The 18,204-nt window shown below is 41.9% G+C and overlaps 1 protein-coding gene across 2 annotated transcripts in view; it reads right to left on the bottom strand.

The window, feature by feature from the left end:
- The window catches only part of Nfx1 (nuclear transcription factor, X-box binding 1), a 68,366-nt gene that overhangs the window by 34,312 nt on the left and 15,850 nt on the right, over window positions 1-18,204 (bottom strand). For both annotated transcript variants that reach the window (XM_036178098.1, XM_036178099.1), the window contains exons 6-11: window positions 16,456-16,527; window positions 15,416-15,555; window positions 12,986-13,085; window positions 12,668-12,885; window positions 4,803-4,900; window positions 1,689-1,719 (exon numbers count right to left, since the gene is read on the bottom strand). In XM_036178098.1, the coding sequence (XP_036033991.1) occupies window positions 1,689-1,719; window positions 4,803-4,900; window positions 12,668-12,885; window positions 12,986-13,085; window positions 15,416-15,555; window positions 16,456-16,527 (659 nt within the window). The remainder of the gene's footprint in view (window positions 1-1,688; window positions 1,720-4,802; window positions 4,901-12,667; window positions 12,886-12,985; window positions 13,086-15,415; window positions 15,556-16,455; window positions 16,528-18,204) is intronic.

Below are 18,204 nucleotides of genomic sequence, written 5' to 3'. Positions count from 1 at the left end.
AAATAAACAAATTATTATGGGGCTGGAGAGATGGCTCAGAGGTTAAGAGCACTGATCGTTCTTCCAGAGATTCTGAGGTCTCCTAGCAACCACATGGAGTCTCACAACCATCTATAACAAGGTCTGATGCCCTCTTCTGGCATGCAGGCAATGTGCAGACGGAACACTATACACAATAAATAAAATAAATCTTAAAAAAAAGTTATTTAAACAAAAACTTGCTTGAAAACTGGGCATACAGCTTGATGTGTGTGGTTTCTGAAGGCAGAAACAGGTTGATCCCTGAGTTTGAGGCCAGCCTGGTCTACAGAGCAAGTTCCAGAACAGCCAGCATTACACAGAAAAACCCTGTCTTAAAAAACAAAACAAAAACCTGGGCATAATGGTGCATGCCTATAATGCCAGCATTTGGGAGGTCACTCAGAGGATCAGAAAGTCAAGAGCATCCTCAACTATACAGTGAATTAGAGGCCAGCTTGAACATGAAAACCCCGTCTAAAAATGAAAAAACAAACTAATGTGTAAGTTTTATAATGGCATTCATTATTCCCAGCAGCCAAAAAGCAGAAATCACCTAAAAAGATATCAGCTAATGAATAGATAAATAAAATGCAGTATATATTGGAATATTATTCAGCCATAAAAATGACAAACTTCAAAAAAATGCTAAATAAAATAAACCAAGAAGAGATTATACATCGTACAGCTATTCATGAATTTGACTTCTCTGATGCTGCTTTCAGAACCATCCTCATCAACATGTTCTCCTTCTGACCAGAACAAAAGCTTCTACTTTGTACATATTGTCATCTAAAACAAGTTTTAGGGTGACTTAGACAAGACTCCACGATGGCTTTCAAGACAGAAAGGTAGAGAATGGGCAATCAGGATCAAAGGCTAAAGAAAACCTGATTTTCTGTAGCTTTAAGACACACTCCAGGCCAGCTGTCCCGGAGTGTGTGACCCACTCTCTGCTCTCTGCTTCCCATCTTGCAGTAGGAATGCTGGAATTATACCACATCTGGCTCACATGGGCTCTAGGATTAAACTCAGGTCATCAGGCTTGTGTAGCTTTCCCAGCTGAGACATCTCAGCCTCATTTTTCATTTCAATATAGGAGACTATACAGGGCTATACTGCAGGGGGGCCTGAACTTGCTATGTTAATAGGCTCAGACAGGCTTCAATTCTCAGAATGCTGGACTATAGGCATGTACCACCACACCTGGCTTCAATTAATTTTTAAAAAGTATTTTGGGGCTGGAGAGATGGCTCAGCAGTTAAGAGCACTGGCTGCTCTTCCAGAGGACCCGGGTTCAATTCCCAGCATCCACATGGCAGCTCAAAACTGTCTGTAACTACAGTTCCAGGAGATATGACAACTTCACACAGACATACATGCAGGCTAAACACTAATATACATATAAGTAAATCATTAGAAAAAAAAAAGTATTTCAAAGTAAGCAGTAGACATGAATGTATTTAGCTTAGCTTTTTTTTTTTTTTAAAGAAATCTACTAACTAGAATTCAATATATGATTTTCCCCTTTTACCGTTAAAGTTACAAATGTAAGAAAAATCTTCAATGTTTCTTCACTGAATTTTGACAAACACATAACTCAATATTTTGTGAACACACGGCATTATCTTCATTCCAGAAAGTCCCCTTGTGCCCCTTTACAGTCATACCTTCACTTTTAAGACTGGTACATGGAAGCTCCTACAGAAAAAGGAAAAGAAACAACAGCTACTTTAGGAGTGACTACAATGACCTCTGCAGAAGAATACAAAACGTAACACTGCTATTCGCCAAGCCCAGCCTGGGGCTGGCCTAATCATGTCAGTGTGCTTCACACACAACAGGACCCCACATTTCCTGACATTTCATGCAATACGATTCCAACAATTTCTGTGGTTTGGTCTTAACACTCAGAGCAGATTAGAAATCATGAAGTCTGAAAAGAAAGGGTTGGCTAAAGGTATCAAAATGAAGAGAAATAGGGGCTGGAGAGACGGCTCAGAGGTTAAGAGCACTGACTGCTCTTCCAGAGGTCCTGAGTTCAATTCCCAGCAACTACATGGTGGCTCAAACTATCTGTAATGAGATCTGGTGCCCTCTTCTGGCCTGCAGTCATACATGCTGTATACATAATAAATAAATACATCTTAAAAAAAAATGAAGAGAAATAATTGCCTGATCAGGGCACAAACAGCAAAATCCATAAAAAGAAGATAGGCAGGCTGGTACACATCTGTGATCCCAGCACTCAGAAAGTACGGTCAGGACAACCAACTCCAGGATAGCCAGGCAACATAGTGAGACATTGTCTCAAAAAATTAACTCATTGAAAAAATTAATTTTTAAAAATTAAAAATAGAGCTGGGTGGTAGTGGCACACACCTTTAATCCCAGCACTCAGGAGGCAGTGGCAGGTGGATCTTTGTGGGTTTGAGGCCAGCCTGGTCTACAGAGTGAATTCTGGGACAGCCAGCCAGGGATACGTTGAGAAACCCTGTCTCGAAAAACAAAACAACAAAGACAAATATTGAAACCAGGTAATAATCTGCCATCATTTAACATAAGGGCAAATACCTAATGTGCCTCTGAAAATACATAACCAAGAAAACACTATTATTTGGTTTCCACCATACGAGAGGACCCCAAAGGCTTACCACCTGTCACCTGTTGCGGCCTGATCAGGTGGAACACGTGTGGTAAGGCCGATGCATGGAGACTGCATCAGTTATAGGAGCTGGAAGGAGCCTGCTGCCTAGAAGCTGCATCTGTATTGGGCTCATTTTGTAAAAATGGTTCTGATTTACAAAACTGGCAATTGGAACTGCAAATAGATATGAAGAGGTATATAAAACTGAAGTGCACGCCTATAATCTCAGCACTCTGGAAGCTGAGGCAAGAAGACAGCCTTGAATTCAAGGCTAGCCTGGGTGGTACAGAGAGCCACAAAGTGGGCTGCAAATTGAGACCCTGTCTCAAAAGAACAAAATTCAAACTAATAAAAAGAAAAGAAACAAAACAACATCCCCCAAATTTGCTTTCATCCCATTACAAGAAACATGTAGCCAGGCATGGCAGTATAAGATTTTAATCCCAGCACTGGGGAGGCAGAGGTAGGCAACTCTCTGAATTTGAGGCCAGGCTGGTCTACAAAGCAAGTTCTAGAACAGCCAGAACAACAACAACAACAACAACAAAAAAGAAAAATCCATGTGGTTAAATGAAGAGGCTTCATACATGCTAAACACATACTCTATCACTAAGCTACACCCCCAACTCCTTCACAGTCAATATGGCATTTACAAACTATACAGCCATGTTGCAAAATGATATTTACATATAACTGTGACTTTTAGAAAAAAATACCACATAAGCTTCACACAAACTAAGTTATATTACATTTACTTTTCTTTTTTTTCCCTTTCATTCTGAAGCTTATCCATTAAGCTAATAAATCTTCAAACCTATTTGGGAATCAGTGGTTGCCCGGACCTTGGCTACTTTAATAAAAAGAATCAACTATTGAGGTCTATCTCCACCACAACCTATGCTCTTTAGAGGAAGTCCTGATAAACGCAGAAATGAATTCCTGGTAGAGGAGCAGGACAGCAGGACAGCTCATTACTTAGAAGGCTCCATCCCAAGACAGCCATGGAAGGCTGCATACTTTTTCCAGTTAGACACAGAAATGGGTACTAAAACCCAACTCCAAAATGCTCAGATGCCACTTTGTAGCCCAAAGCCCAATCAGACAGACTACCCAGGATTGAAATTAGAAACTGAATTCTGACTTCTGTACTTGACTCTCAAGAGGTACTGTGTAGTCAAATGCCATTGTTTGTCTATGGTTTGTGTTAACTGGCTAGTCTAAGCATAGGACACAGAAGCAGGCTGGCCACACTGGATCACAGTATCCACAGAACTCTGGAGAGACGGGCTTTGTGGGTTAGTAAATCATGCTAGTATGAAAATAAATATCTGAACACACAAGCTTGCATGAGCCTTCCTGGCTGGAGTATTCTCTGTCCATTGTCAGCTACTGAGAAGGTAATGCTATCCCGACTCCACGGGGAAGGACAAACAACAAACAAAAGCTTCATCTGCCCATTTCTTGGATTCTTTCCTACGTTTCCTCTACTGACTAACTGTAATTTGTGTCCTTTCCTGGTAATAAACCTGCAACAATGGGGCTAGAGAGATTGTTAAGAGCAATGACTTCAATTTCCAGTAGCCACATGATGGCTTACAGCCATCTACAGAAGGATCTGGTGTCTTCTGGCATGCAGGTGTACATACAGATGGAGCACTCATACACATAAAATAAACAGATCTTAAAAAAAGAGAAAACGACAACAATGACTGTGGCAGTCTTCAGTGAATTCGAAGAATCACCAAGTTATCAAGCTGTGAGTGGTCCTGGGGCCCAGTGACCCGCAGCTTGTATGACAATTAAGCGAGTCTGTTGGCTACTTTAGCAGCCATCTAAACTCTCAAGTGAGGCGTTCTGTGGGCTGCGTCCAATTCTCACCTGGCTAAATGCCAGCAGTCTGCTCCTTTCTTCACCTCTGCACTCAGTACCACTGCCTCACCCCCATGACTGGACTCTGAGTGCCACAATCCTTCAGCCTATCCTAAAGATGGTGCCTAGTGGGTACATGTGCCAGTGTACATGGTGGAATTCAGTGAATCATACACTGGAGTAACGGGGTTACTTTGGTTCCTCCTCACCCACAATCCCCATGTAAAAAGGCAATGATGACAGTGATTCTAATATTTTTAAGGTTTACCTTTGTTCTGAAAGAGCATCTGCAGGAGATAACTGATGTGCGAGAGCATGGTCCACAGTCTCCTTCATGGCAGAGCCTTTCACAGGTATGGATGAAATCTTCAATAAAAAGGGAAAGAGATGGGAGTGAAAATTGCAGTGATTATTTGGATACTTCCAAACTCACTACCAGCACTGTTTTCCACCTCTACTCCCAGTAACTCCAAAGTTACAGCTGAGGGAAGAAGGATGTGGCCAGTGCTTCTTCCTCGGCTTCCCTTCATCCAGGCTGGGCACTTTCAAAGAGAGCCTAGCATCGGTCACTAGAATATGTTTCGGTATGAATGCTGCTTGCTAAAGCAAAGCATAGCTCTCCTGACCTTTGCTTTAGGTACCAAGCGTTCATATTAGATTCAGATCTTCCTAGAATTTAATCATGCATGACTTCGATGAAATGCTCTGGGATCTAAAAGATATCTGGAGATCATAGATAATTCTAAAGCCACAATCAATTAAGGCTGTTGTCTGTATAGACACGGACAGGCTACATTCACTTGACAGCTAACTAAATTTAGGATAAACTCTTTTGGTTTTCCTTTCTTGAGACAGGGTATTATGTAGCCCAGATGGCCTCAAACTTACGATCCTCCTGTCTCTTGGCCTGAGCGAAGGGATTACAAGTGTGTACTACCACACCAGGCCCAGGACAAGTCCTTTTTCAGAGGCTCATGGGAAGTTAACCACAGTTGCCTTCATGTTTACAATGCTGTTATATTCTCAGTTCAAGTTAGTATCTTTCTTTCATGTTCATTTTTTAAAATTATAGTTTATTTATATTCAAGCCAGTTGTGGTGGCACACACCTTTAATCCCACCACTCACAAAGATAGAGGCAGGCAGTTTGAGGCTAGCCTGGTCTAGAGAGTGAATTCTGAGGCAGACAGAGCTACAGAGTGAGATCCTGTCTCAAAAGAAACCAATTAATTTATATTTATTATTTATTGTGTGGAATGTACACACATGCTATAGTGTATGTACAGACCTAGTTGGCATGCCATAGTGTATGTATAGACCTAGTTGGTCTCGATCTCACAGAGACCTGCCCGCCTCTGCTTCCCGAGTGCTGGGAATAAAGGGGTGCACCACCATTTCTTTTGTTTGTGTGTGTGCAGGCATGCCATCGTGTAAAGGCTGGAGGACAATTTGTGGGGGTCAGTCTCTCCTTCCACCATGTGGGTCCCAGGGACTGAATCAAGTCATCCGTCTTGGCAGCAGCACTTTAAACCTTGGGCCATCTCACTATTCCTATCAATAGTTCCTTCGAAGATCAATTCAACTTTTGTTTGTTTGTTTGTTTGTTTTTGAAGACATTTGGTCTCATGTAGTCCAGGCTGGCCTGAAAAAATACTATGCAGTTTTGGATAACTTTGAACTACAAATTCTCTGCCTCTACTTCTCAAGTGCTGGGATTACAGATATGTGCCACCATACTTGGTCTGTGTGGTGCTGAGGATTGAACTCACAGCTTCACTCATGCTAGCAGCCCAAGGGGGAAAAAACTTATACTATCTTTTATAATTACTTTCTAGTATTCTATTTTTTGGGGGGGGAGGGGTGGATTTGAATTTCCATTTGTGTTTACTTGCTTTTAGCCTGCAGAATTACTTTTAATATATATATATATATTTTAAGATCTATTTATTATGCATACAGAAGAGGGTGCCAGATCTCATTACAGATGGTAGTGAGCCACCATGTGGTTGCTGGGAATTGAACTCAGGACCTCTGGAAGAGCAGTCAGTGCTCTTAACCGCTGAGCCGTCTCTCCAGTCCATACTTTCAATATTTATTGTAATGAGACCTTAGGTTTTGCTTATATCACTTTCAAAAGACTGCTTTGCTCCATATAAGAGTCTAGGTTAGAGTGTTCCTTTTCTTTCTTTTAGCACGTTGAAAGTGTTACCTGCTTGTGATGTTCTCTGAATTTCTTCTGATGAGAAACTCAGAAGTAATCTTCCAGGAAGGAGTTCTTTTGTATCTCATGACCTATTTTTCGCTTGTTGCTTTTTAAAACTGTCTCCTTGTCTTTGAATTACAGTATTTTTATTACATGTCTGGGTATGAATTTCTTTGCATGGAGGACATTCTTGATATATAATGTTTTCCAATAAATGTGAAAGTTTTCATGCATTACTTAAGCATTTTTCTTTTCCTTCCAACCTTCCTCAGTCCCACCCTAGGAACACTAATGTGTTTAAAGGTGTCCCACGTTTCCAGGCTCTGTTCAATTAGTTTTCTTTTCCTTATATTCTCCCTTCCCTGCTCGTTTCTTTCTAACACAAGGTTCCGAGTATCCCAGAGTTACCTCAAACTTGCTAGGCAGCTGAGACTAACCTTGAACTTCCGATTCTCTTGTCTCCAACTCCCAACGACCATGATTAACAGGCCTTAAATTCATTATATAATCAAATACGGCTCTGAACCCCCAATCCTCCTGTCTCTATCTCCTGAGTGCTGGAATTACAACCATGCGCTCCATATAAAGTTTTATGAAGTGCTGGGGATCCAAACCATGGCTTTCTGCAAGTTAGGCAAGCACCTTATCACCTGAGTTACATCCCCAGCCTCCTCTCTCTCTCTATTACTTGGGATTGGAACCAGGGTCTAATATATATCCTAGGTAAGCACTTCACTGAGCTACTCCCCTAGCCCTATTGACCATTTCTTCTGTTAGAACAAACCAACCGTTGAGCATCTTTAATGAACTCTGTTGTCAAACTTTTCAACTGCAGAATTTCCATTTGATTCTTTCTTGTTGTCTCTAAAGCAGTCTCAATAGACAGCCTCTTAGAATGGCCCCTACCTGAAGATCCTTCTGTTTTAGTATCCTGACTGCAAGTACCATTACTCCTAGACATGTTTGTTTGTTTGTTTTGTAGTTTCTTTCTCCTGTATCTTCGGCTGGCCCCAAGGTCACTCTGCACTGAAGATAATTAATTCCTAACTCTCTCACTTCTACTTCCCAAGTGCTGGGATTTCAGGCGCACTGTCCCATGCCTGCCTTCAGCTCCTTATCTTTCCTTCTTTTCTTCCTTCCTTCCTTCCTTCCTTCTTTCTTTCAAGATTTATTTATTATGTATACAATGTTCTGCCAGCATGTATCCCTGCAGGCCAGAAGAGGGCACCAGATCTCATTACAGATGGTTGTGAGCCACCATGTGGTTGCTGGGAATTGAACTCAGGACCTCTGGAAGAGCAGTCAGTGTTCTTAACCGCTGAGCCGCTCCTTTTCTTTACTGACATTCTTTGTTTGATGAGACTCGACCTTCTGCCTTCTTTTACCCAGGTAACATGGTTTCCTTGGGTTTAACGAGCACACTCACAATGTCCTAACTCTGACATCTGGTACTGTCATAGGCAGTTTCTGTTCCTGCTTTCTTTCCTTGCTTTGCTTTTCTGAACATCAGTTAGCTACCATTACAGCAACTATAGATTGCTTTAAACCCTCCCTGTTACATAGCTTAAAAAGCTAAATCAAACAAAAAAAAATTATTTATCTTGTGTGTGTGTGTGTGTGTGTGTGTGTGTGTGTGTGTGCACACGTGCTACGAGCGCCATGGCACTCATGTCAAGGTCAGAAGGCAATCTGTGTCGATCAGTTTTCTCCTTCCACCATGTATGGGTTCTGGCAACAAGTGCCTTTAACCACTGAACTGATATACCCCCACCCCCACCCCACCCGAGACATTCACTCTGTAGACCAAGCTGGCCTTAAACTCAAGATCCACCTGCCTCTGCCTCCTCAGCGCTGGGATTAAAGTTGTGGACCACCAACACCTGCAACACCTGGCTGCACTGAAAGTCTATAGCTTTTCTTTTTCCTTTGTTTCTTTCTTTTTCTTTTCTTTCTTTCTTTCTTTCTTTCTTTCTTTCTTTCTTTCTTTTTTGAGACATTGCCTCATTATGTTTTCTTGGCTGCCTGGAATGCTTTTATTTTATTTTTTTTAATTAGACTTAGTCATCTTATGTGTGAGTGTTTTGCCTCTGCATATACGTATGTGTACCATGTGTGCGCTTGGTGCCCTTGCAGGATTGACTTCCCTGGAACTGGAGTTGTGGATGGCAGGGAGCCACCATGACCATCATGTGGGTGCTAGGGATCAAAACTGAGACCTCTGTAAGAGCAGCAGTGTCCTTAGTCACTGAGCCACTGCTTGGCCTGGAACTCTTTTTGTTTGTGTTTGTTTTTTTTTGAGACAGGGTTTCTCTGTGCAGCTTGGCGCCTTTCCTGGAACTCACTTGGTAGACCAGGCTGGCCTCGAACTCACAGACATCTGCCTGCCTCTGCCTACCAAGTGCTGGGATTAAAGGCCGGCTGGCCTCTAGTGCTCACAAACTTGCCTGCCTTTGTCTCCTGAATGAGAGTTGGGATTAAAAGCACATGATAATATATCTACCTCTATAGCATTTGTGGTTATGATTTATTTTGTGATGCTGTCAGACTACTTCAAAGCCATCTACTTCTCTTAGAATATGAAGTTACTAGTGTTCTTTGGGTAGCAAAGCCTTGAAAGTACACATTTGCCCAAGATGACAGTAGGTTTTTTCTAACTTCCTCCTTCCTTGAGATAAACCAATTAAGATGGTTAGGGTAAACAGTGTGCCTCAAGACTCCATTAGTCCATTGTTTTTTAAATTTTTTTTTTTTAGTTTTTTTTTTAAACTATGCCCGGAGGCATAGATTGCTCAGCAGTCTGATCCTATTAAATGTGGTCAAGAAGGCAGTCTTTGCGATTTGTCCTGACTTCAAAAAGGCTCCTTTTAGCTACCTCTTTCCCTGGTTCTTTCCTAGTGAACTAGCTAGTAATGGCTCTGAATTAGAGCAGCTGCTATCTCATAAGTGTCCTTAGGTTTTTAACTCCAAGTGCTGGGATTGCAGGTGTGTGTTACCACATCTTTTTTTTTTTTTTTTTTCTCTTCCTTGAGACAGGTCTCATGTAGCTTAAGCTGGCCCTTGAACTCCACAAGCATATAGCACAACACTCAACTTAAAAGATTAGGTATTTCTAAAAAGAATTTAAGTTAAAAAAAAAAAAAAATTTAAATACTGACCAAAAATAATATCTGCAAAACTTATTAGGCTGGGGAGACACTCAGTGGGTGACGCGTCTGCTATTCAAGAATGGGGACCTAGCCGGGCGGTGGTGGCGCACGCCTGTAATCCCAGCACTCGGGAGGCAGAGGCAGGTGGATCTCTGTGAGTTCGAGGCCAGCCTGGGCTACAGAGTGAGTTCCAGAACAGCCTCCAAAGCGACAGAGAAACCTTGTCTCAAAAAACAAACAACAAGAAAAAGAATGGGGACCTAAGCATGGGTCCAACAACCACCTAAAAACTAGGCTGCGCCAGCAAGTCTAACCAAAACAACAAGGCTCATTGGAGGAGCCCATGCCTCAAGAACCAAGTGGAAAGTGATGGAGGAAGTCAACTGAAGTTGACCTCTGACCTCCACATCTGTGGGCACACACAGATGCTCTTAATACAAATAGCAAGCTAAAGTAAACATAGTACAATAGCATTTAGGAGAAACCAAAAGACTGTAATACACAGGAGACTGTCTAGAAAACGCTAATGTTTTTCTAACTGTGCCAACGGAACAGCGGAGCCTCAGAACAGGGCTTCTGGTTACCGTTTTGTGAAACTGTTACACAAGCAAAATCATGTCCTTCCAGAAAACAGAAGATTTGACCATCTTTCTGGATTTAGAAGTAATCTGATGTCCATTTTACACACAAAGAGAGTTCAAGGCTAGCCTGGGCTACATGAGACTGTCTCCAAGCCAAACCAAAATTCTAAACACAACAATAAATAAAGTAGAATAAGGAGCACATTTCTATATATAAATTTAAAATCAGACAGTGAAAAAGCATTAAATACTCCACTGACTTCTGCTGGTACTTAAAAAAAAAAAAAAAGAAAAAGAAAAAGAAAAAGAAACCTTCTTTTACTAAACTGAAACAAACTAAACCAAGCCTGCCTACCTTTTCCTACAAGATGCATGACTAGTTAGTGGGTTCTTCCTTATTCTCAGTGTCTACCTTTCTTTTTCTAAAGTCATGCCTTTCAACGCTCACTCAACAGAGACACCAAGTAACAGCAAAACCACATCTGTATATGCCTCAAAGACCAAGTCACACTAAAAAACATGTCCGCAATTCTATCACTTGCTGACAGAGCAACAGAGGCTAGTTGGGCTATAGTGAATTCCAAGCCAACCAGAGCTACATGCAAGATCCTGTCTCAGAAAACAGAGCAGTACAACAAACAAAACTCAGTATTATTTTATATCTAATTCCAATGAAATCTAATTTCTATATCCAAATAACAAAAGTCACAAAAGAGGAGGAAGCAAGGCACCATTAGAGATCAGAAGGCAGCTACATCAAAAATATTAACGAGAAATAAACAACACAAAGCCCCAGAAAGCACACAAAACAATCCAAACTGCACACAGGTTATAGAGCAAATAGCCTGACAAACCTCAGGGGGGCCAAGACCATCACTTTACTCAGTATAACAGGTCCACAGAAAGAAGAACACTCAATCAGTAAGGGGAAAGAAGTTATCTCCGGCACTGGGTTCTTGAAAGATAATACGAGCAGGGTGGTGGTGGCGGTGGCGGTGGCAGTGCACGCCTTTTAATTCCGGCACTTGGGAGGCAGAGTCAGACGGATCTCTGTGAGTTTGAGGCCAACATGGTCTAAAAAGCAAGTTCCAGGACAGACAGGACTATTACACAGAGAAACCCTGTCTCGGAAAATCAAATTAAAAAAAAAAAAAAAAAATACAGTCTATGGTGGCTCATATATCAGTCATCCCAGCCCTGGAGAGACTGAGTTAGAAAGCTAGCCACCAATTGGATGCCAGGCTGAGCTATACAGTACCAGGCTTGCTAGGGCTGCACAGTAAGACCCTGTTTTAAAGGAAAAGTTTGGAAAAGCATTCACCTAAAACAGTGCTCAAGAGGTGTCAACCTCAGCTATATAGGAGGTTTAGCTAGAAGGCATTCTTTTAATGCTTTAACTGGCTGAGATTTTGTCGTCACATTTAGAAATTCAGTTCTTTTTTTTTTTTTTGGAGCTGAGGATCAAACCCAGGGCCTTGCACTTGCTAGGCAAGCGCTCTACCACTGAGCTAAATCCCCAGCCCAGAAATTCAGTTCTTAACTATCCCATCCATAGATGTTTTAGCATGTCCCCATTACAAAAGATGACATTTAAACACTTGTGGAATGCTGGGTTAGTAAAAGTATATATAGTGTTTGTACTAAAGTAGGCACTAAGAGAACTGACGATGTTGTCAATAAAATTGGAGAAATCCCTTGGGAAGTCTGTATTTTCACAAGTGTACTTGAGTACGAAAGAAAACAAAGTACCTACCCAATGTGATCATTCTTACCTCTGCTCTTAAGAGTGGCATTTACTACTTGGTCAAAGCATCATTGTGGTTAAACATTTATATTCATTAAAAAAATTTTTTTCTGGGCTGAGGATTTAGCTCAGTGGTAGAGCGCTTGCCTAGCAAGCGCAAGGCCCTGGGTTCGGTTCTCAATTCCAGAAAAAAAAAAATCTTCTTAATTTTTATTTATGTGTGTGGATATTTTGCCTTTATGTGTATGTGTATGCATCATGTGTGGGCCCTACCTGTATTCACGTAGGCCAGAAGATCCCCTGGAACTGGTATTATAAACAACTGATTGTGAGCCACCATATGGGTGCTAAGAATTTAACTTGGGTCCTCTAGATGAGCAACCAGTCCTCTTAATCACTGAGCCATCTCTTCAGCCCCCAAATAAATATTTTAAAAATGAATTTTATGTCAACTAGTTACCTGAGGAACCACAGGACAAGGGTTTGCCACACACTTTTCCACATGAAGGAACAGGATCCATGCATGTTTTCCGACCATTACTTCCAAGTTCCAGCAACTGGCTGAGAGGTGTTTGGCCACAAGGACAACATCTCACCAAATGGGGGAGCCGTGGGCAAGGTTGACAAGGTTGAGGGTGGCACACTTGCGAACAGGTATGGCTCCCACATTTCAAGTCTCTTTTAAGAAAAACAACAGACAATTACATCATTGTTACATAAAATGAAGCTTTAATCTAAAAGTAACTTTAATCTAAATAAGAAAAACGCAAAACCTTACTTGCCACATATCTTTAAACAGCTGAAGTCTCCAAATCCATCCGATTTTCCCACGTCTGTTCCACATAACACATCTCGGGAGGTGCTGCCACAGTAGCACACTTGAGAACACAATTTAAAGGACAAATTAGTAACCTATCCATGCTCTAAAAATATTCCCAACAATCTAGAAATGTTCATTAGCACAGCTCAGACACGATGCCAAAATTAATGTGGTTTATACAGCTGCTCTCTGACCCACCTAAGAGCGTTCCACGGGAATGAACAATAAGTTCCCGTTCCTCTGGCAACATCTCTCAGTGCCTCTGCAGCATATCCTGCAGGCAGACCGCCTCCACTTCCAAGGACACACTTCAGTATCTAAGGCCACAGTGGAACATGATGCCTTGTGAGGCTCTCTGGACATGGCAGAGGGCAGAGGGGCTGACATCTACAGTCCCCACCTTCACTTCAACCAAGCAAAATGGATTTGATGCTTTCTGCATTAGGGTTCACATAAAATGCTTTCAAAAACGTCTCTGCTAGTGAAAAAACTTACCATAATATGAAATTCTTAAAAATTTGGATACTACAGTTAAATTTGAAGGGTTAATTTTCATTAACTTATACAATTTTTCTGATAAGTGTCACCTTTTTTCCGCAGTGGCTATTTATCACAAATTATCTACGCATGTATACCTTGCTCACATGATAAATAGTGACTAAAAGAGCAGAAACAAACTGAAATTCCGTGTAACTAATGAATGCTCATTTCTCCCTAAGGACAGTTTAAGCTTTCTACTAGCACAGAAATGAACATCAGAACAAATGTAATTGAGTTCAAGTTAAGAACAAGTTCTAGGCAAGACATGGCTACATAGTGAGAGCCTGTTTAAAAAAAAAAAAAAAACCATACCCATAAAATAAAATAGTGTATTAAACAAATCAAAAACTTCTACTGGCTTCTGGGCAGAGGAGAGTCTCAAAGTCACTGAAACATCAACTTTTTACATTTTAAAATAAACATTCCAATGCTGGAGATATGGCTCAGTGCTTAAGAGTACTAGTTGCTCTTATAGAAGACCCAGCCCTCATGTGGTGGCTCACAACTGCCTGTAACTCCACTTTTACAAACCCAATGTCTTCTTCTGGCTTCCTTGGGCACTAGGCATGTATGTGATACTAAAAACATACCACTGATCCCTGGAATTCATGAGGTAAAAAGAGAGAACTAGCCAGGCGGTGGTGGTGCACGCCTGTAATCCCAGCACTCGGGAGGCAGAGGCAGGTGGATCTCTGTGAGTTTGAGGCCAGCCTGGTCTACAGATCGAGTCCAGGACAGACTCCAAAGCTACAGAGAAACCCTGTGTGTGTGTGGGGGGGGGGGGGAGACAGAGAGAGAGAGGAGAGAACTGACTCAAGAATAAAGTAGAGAGTAATCAAGGAAGGCACCCAATGTCAATTTCAGGCCTTCACATGCACACACGACACCTGTCAGAACACAGAACACACTGGTGCCCACACATGTGAATATGCTTATTATACACATGAACATATACCACACAATCATATACATGGGAGGGGGTGTATGTGACAGAAAAATCACAATAAAAATAAAATAGCGTTCTCTAGGACGCCAATCAGGAAATGATCATGAATACAATACCAAAAGGCTGTGGGTATGGTTAGTACAGAGACAGGACCACACAATGGCAGCAGCAGCTGATAGTCAAGGTGACAGACACAGCTGGCCACAGTATTATGAACCAGCATTTAATGAGCGCCCTGAAGCAATGCTCATTACATTTCTAGATAAGGCTGAAAGAGGTCCTAGAAGAGTCACCACATGACAAAATAAATTATGTATGTGGCCAAAATATTGAATGGTACACTCCTTTGTCCCAGCTTCTTGGGAAGGCAAGGCAGAACCCTGGGGCTATAAGAACCACCTAGGCAACAAAATAAGGCCAGTCTCGGTCTCAATAAAGAAAAGAAAAAAATTTATCTAAGTTTTCTGTTCCTTCCTTCAGTTAAAGGACATCTGGGTTGTTTTCAGTGTGAGGTTCTTAGAAACACACACTCCTGTGTCACCCATTCTCTACACACTGACATATGCAAATATCAGAGTGGAATGGCTGGGTCAGAACACACACACATGCTTCATTCATAAGAAACTGACCCACAGTTGTCCAAAGTGTCTTTGTACATCTGTCAACATACTATGAAGATGCCAGTGGCTCCACCCTTGCCAACATCGGGGTTTTAGTCTTTTTCATTTTTAGAACCCTACTAAGTATAAATAGATACCTCATTATGGGCTTGGTTTTGATTCCCATCCCCCAGATCCTCTAGTGTAGGTTTCTGTGAAGCAGTTTTGTTGTAACATAGTTGACATAACATACAATTCCAGAAAAATCCACGAGCATTGCTAACAGGTGTCTACACCACTTACCCTGGTTTAATATGATCCGGCAAGGCTGGCATTGACCCCCATGGCACAGCTCAGCACAGTGGTGCTGACCACAGTTCAAAATATTCTCACAGGCGTTAGAACAGTGAACTGAGACAGCCTGACCACAGCGAACTGTATGCCTAGAAAGACAGACACAAATACACCACTCTGAAAGTCCCCACTATACAGACAAATTACAGTACAGTCCAAACCCTTCCCTCAACACCCAATAAATGTTTCTCTTGACTTTGCTGCCCCTAACCTAAGTGTTTCCTTCTAATTTTTAAAGATTTATTTTTATTATTTTAAATTTTATGCACATATGTATGTAAGAGTATGTTTGTTTGTGAACAGAGATGTCATATCCCTCAGAGGTGGAGTAACCAGCAGTTGTGAGCCACCCCACATGGGTGCTGGGAACTGACCTCAGGTCTTCTACGATAGTCATGCACTCTTAGTCACTGAGCAATCCCTCCAACCGTCCTTCCATTTTTTATTTCCTCCACTACTCTCTCCATCTCCTCCACCTCTTTCTCCTTCACTCCTGTTTCCTACCCTGCCTTTCTTTCCTTGCTGTTTTCTAATCAGTGGTAAAAAAGAAGGCTAGTTCTGAAACTTTGTCCTAGGTAATTAACTGTCATTCATCTGATTTCCACTGAGCAGCATGCAGGAGGGGAAGAAGCCTGAAGGATGGGTGAAGCCTGGGCTCCTCCCCTCTGCCTGGTTTCCTCTTACAAACAGGGAAGAAAGGAGTCAATATTATGCTCCACCTAATATACCCAGACCAAGCACAAGAGCAGTTTCCTGGGGTCAGGCATGTCTACACTGCATACAGCCATATACTTACTTAGAAGACACTAGGCAGAGCTTTGTCTTTTCTCCCTAGAGGTCCTGGAACCAAGTCCCCAAGGATACCAAGGGACGACTTTATTTACATCTACCATTCACTTCTACCACTTACTGATCTTTTATGTTAGACGTTCACAAGGGAATCATGCATATGGAAACTGAGTTCTTCCTCAGTCCAATTCTAACTTTACCTGGTCCGTCCACATTCACAGGTTTTAGTCGTAAAAGCAGGGCAGGGTGGGCAGGGTCCAGGATGGCAGAGACTGGAGAAAAACAAGCTTCAGTGAATGAACTATTCATATGTACCAAACTACACCAGAGCTGCCTCAGCTGTGCTCTACTGTGAAGACGGCAACGTTCATGAGAAGGACAACAAGGAAGAGGAAAGTTCAGAGGAACTGCCTTCACCAGACTGTCTGAGGACAGTCTTGACTGAAGATCCATGGGGAAGAGAGCCAGTATGAAATGTTCCTATGGCCTCTGCTCCAGTTCCTATCTCCAGGCTGCTGGGTACACTCTTTCCCAGGTTTCCTTCAATGGCGGTTCTGACCCGTAAGAGGTAATAAAACCTTTCCTTCCCAAGTTGGCTTTGGTCAGTTTTCATCTCAGCCACAAAAGCAAACTAGGACAGGCAACAAATAAGCCTACTGTGAGTGTCTTCTGTGAATCTCGAAAGCCACTAAATAAGAGACAAATTAGTTGGGCAGTGGAGGATCTCTGTGACTTTGAGGCCAGCCTGGTCTACAAAGTGAGTTTCAGGACCTCCAGGACTGTTATACAGAGAAACTCTGTCTTGAAAAATCAAAAAGAAAGAAAGAAAGAAAACAAATTATATTTTTAAACAGATGAGGTAGCACATAATCCCAGCACTGAAGAAGCAGAGGCAGGAGGACCACTGCAAATTGGAGGTCAGCCTGATCTACATAATGAGTTTCAGGCCAGCTAAGGTTACATAGTAAGGCTGCTTCAAAAAGCCAAAAATAAATATTTTTATATATGAAAAAGTTGACATCATTATCATTTCAGAATAACAATCATTTTAGAAAAACAAAAGTAGCTGGGCAGTGGTGGCACACACCTTTAATCCCAGCACTCGGGAGGCAGAGGCAGGTGGATCTTTGTGAGTTTGAGGCCAGCCTAGTCTCTAGAGCTAGTTCTAGGACTGTTATACATGGGGGAAAAAAAGAAAAAAGAAACAACAACAACAACAAAAAACCACACAAACTCAAAATATTGCTTTAGTTTGGATTTGACAAAGATGACACTTTAAAATATATGGCCTTGGTCCAACCATAAAATAAATAAAAAATACCTTGTCATACCCAGGTGATGGTATCCCTCCACTTTAATCCCAGCACTCAGGAGGCAGAGGTGGAGGATTTCTGAGTTTGAGGCCAGCCTGGTCTACAGAGTGAGTACCAGGACAGCCAGGGCTACACAGAGAAAACAAAAAAAAACCCTCAAAATACCTTTCCACTCTTGATGGTAAATCACTGGCCTAGTACATGGGAGACCCTGGATTGGATTCTTGGAAGAAGGAAGGACGGAAGGAAAGAAGGGAGCAAAAGTGCTCTCATCTACTAACTCTGAGAAGGACAGAAATGCTCTCATCAGCTGGTGAAGTAATAACCAGGCACTGGGCTGACAATGCTAACAGTGACATGGGGACAGCAGGCTGGTAAGCAACAGAATCCCAGCACAGGGGCAAGAGGATATGGGGAAAACTGAGTGCTCTAGGCAGAATCAGACATCTGAACAGAATGCTTCTGTATAGAAGTTAGAAGGAAAAAACAAGGAATTTAAATATGTTCAGATGAATACCGTCTTCTCCATGAAGAACCAGTGTCAATCATAGACTGAGTAAGAAATTCCACTTATAATATTTGTGCGTGTTTGTGTGCGTACATGGTCCACGGTACCCATGTGGAGGTCAAGACACA

The sequence above is a fragment of the Onychomys torridus genome, chromosome 2, assembly GCF_903995425.1.
Source record: "Onychomys torridus chromosome 2, mOncTor1.1, whole genome shotgun sequence".
NCBI classification, from domain to species: domain Eukaryota; kingdom Metazoa; phylum Chordata; class Mammalia; order Rodentia; family Cricetidae; genus Onychomys; species Onychomys torridus.
The sequence above is the reverse complement of the archived record's forward strand: the minus strand, read 5'-3'. Positions and strand labels throughout refer to the sequence as shown.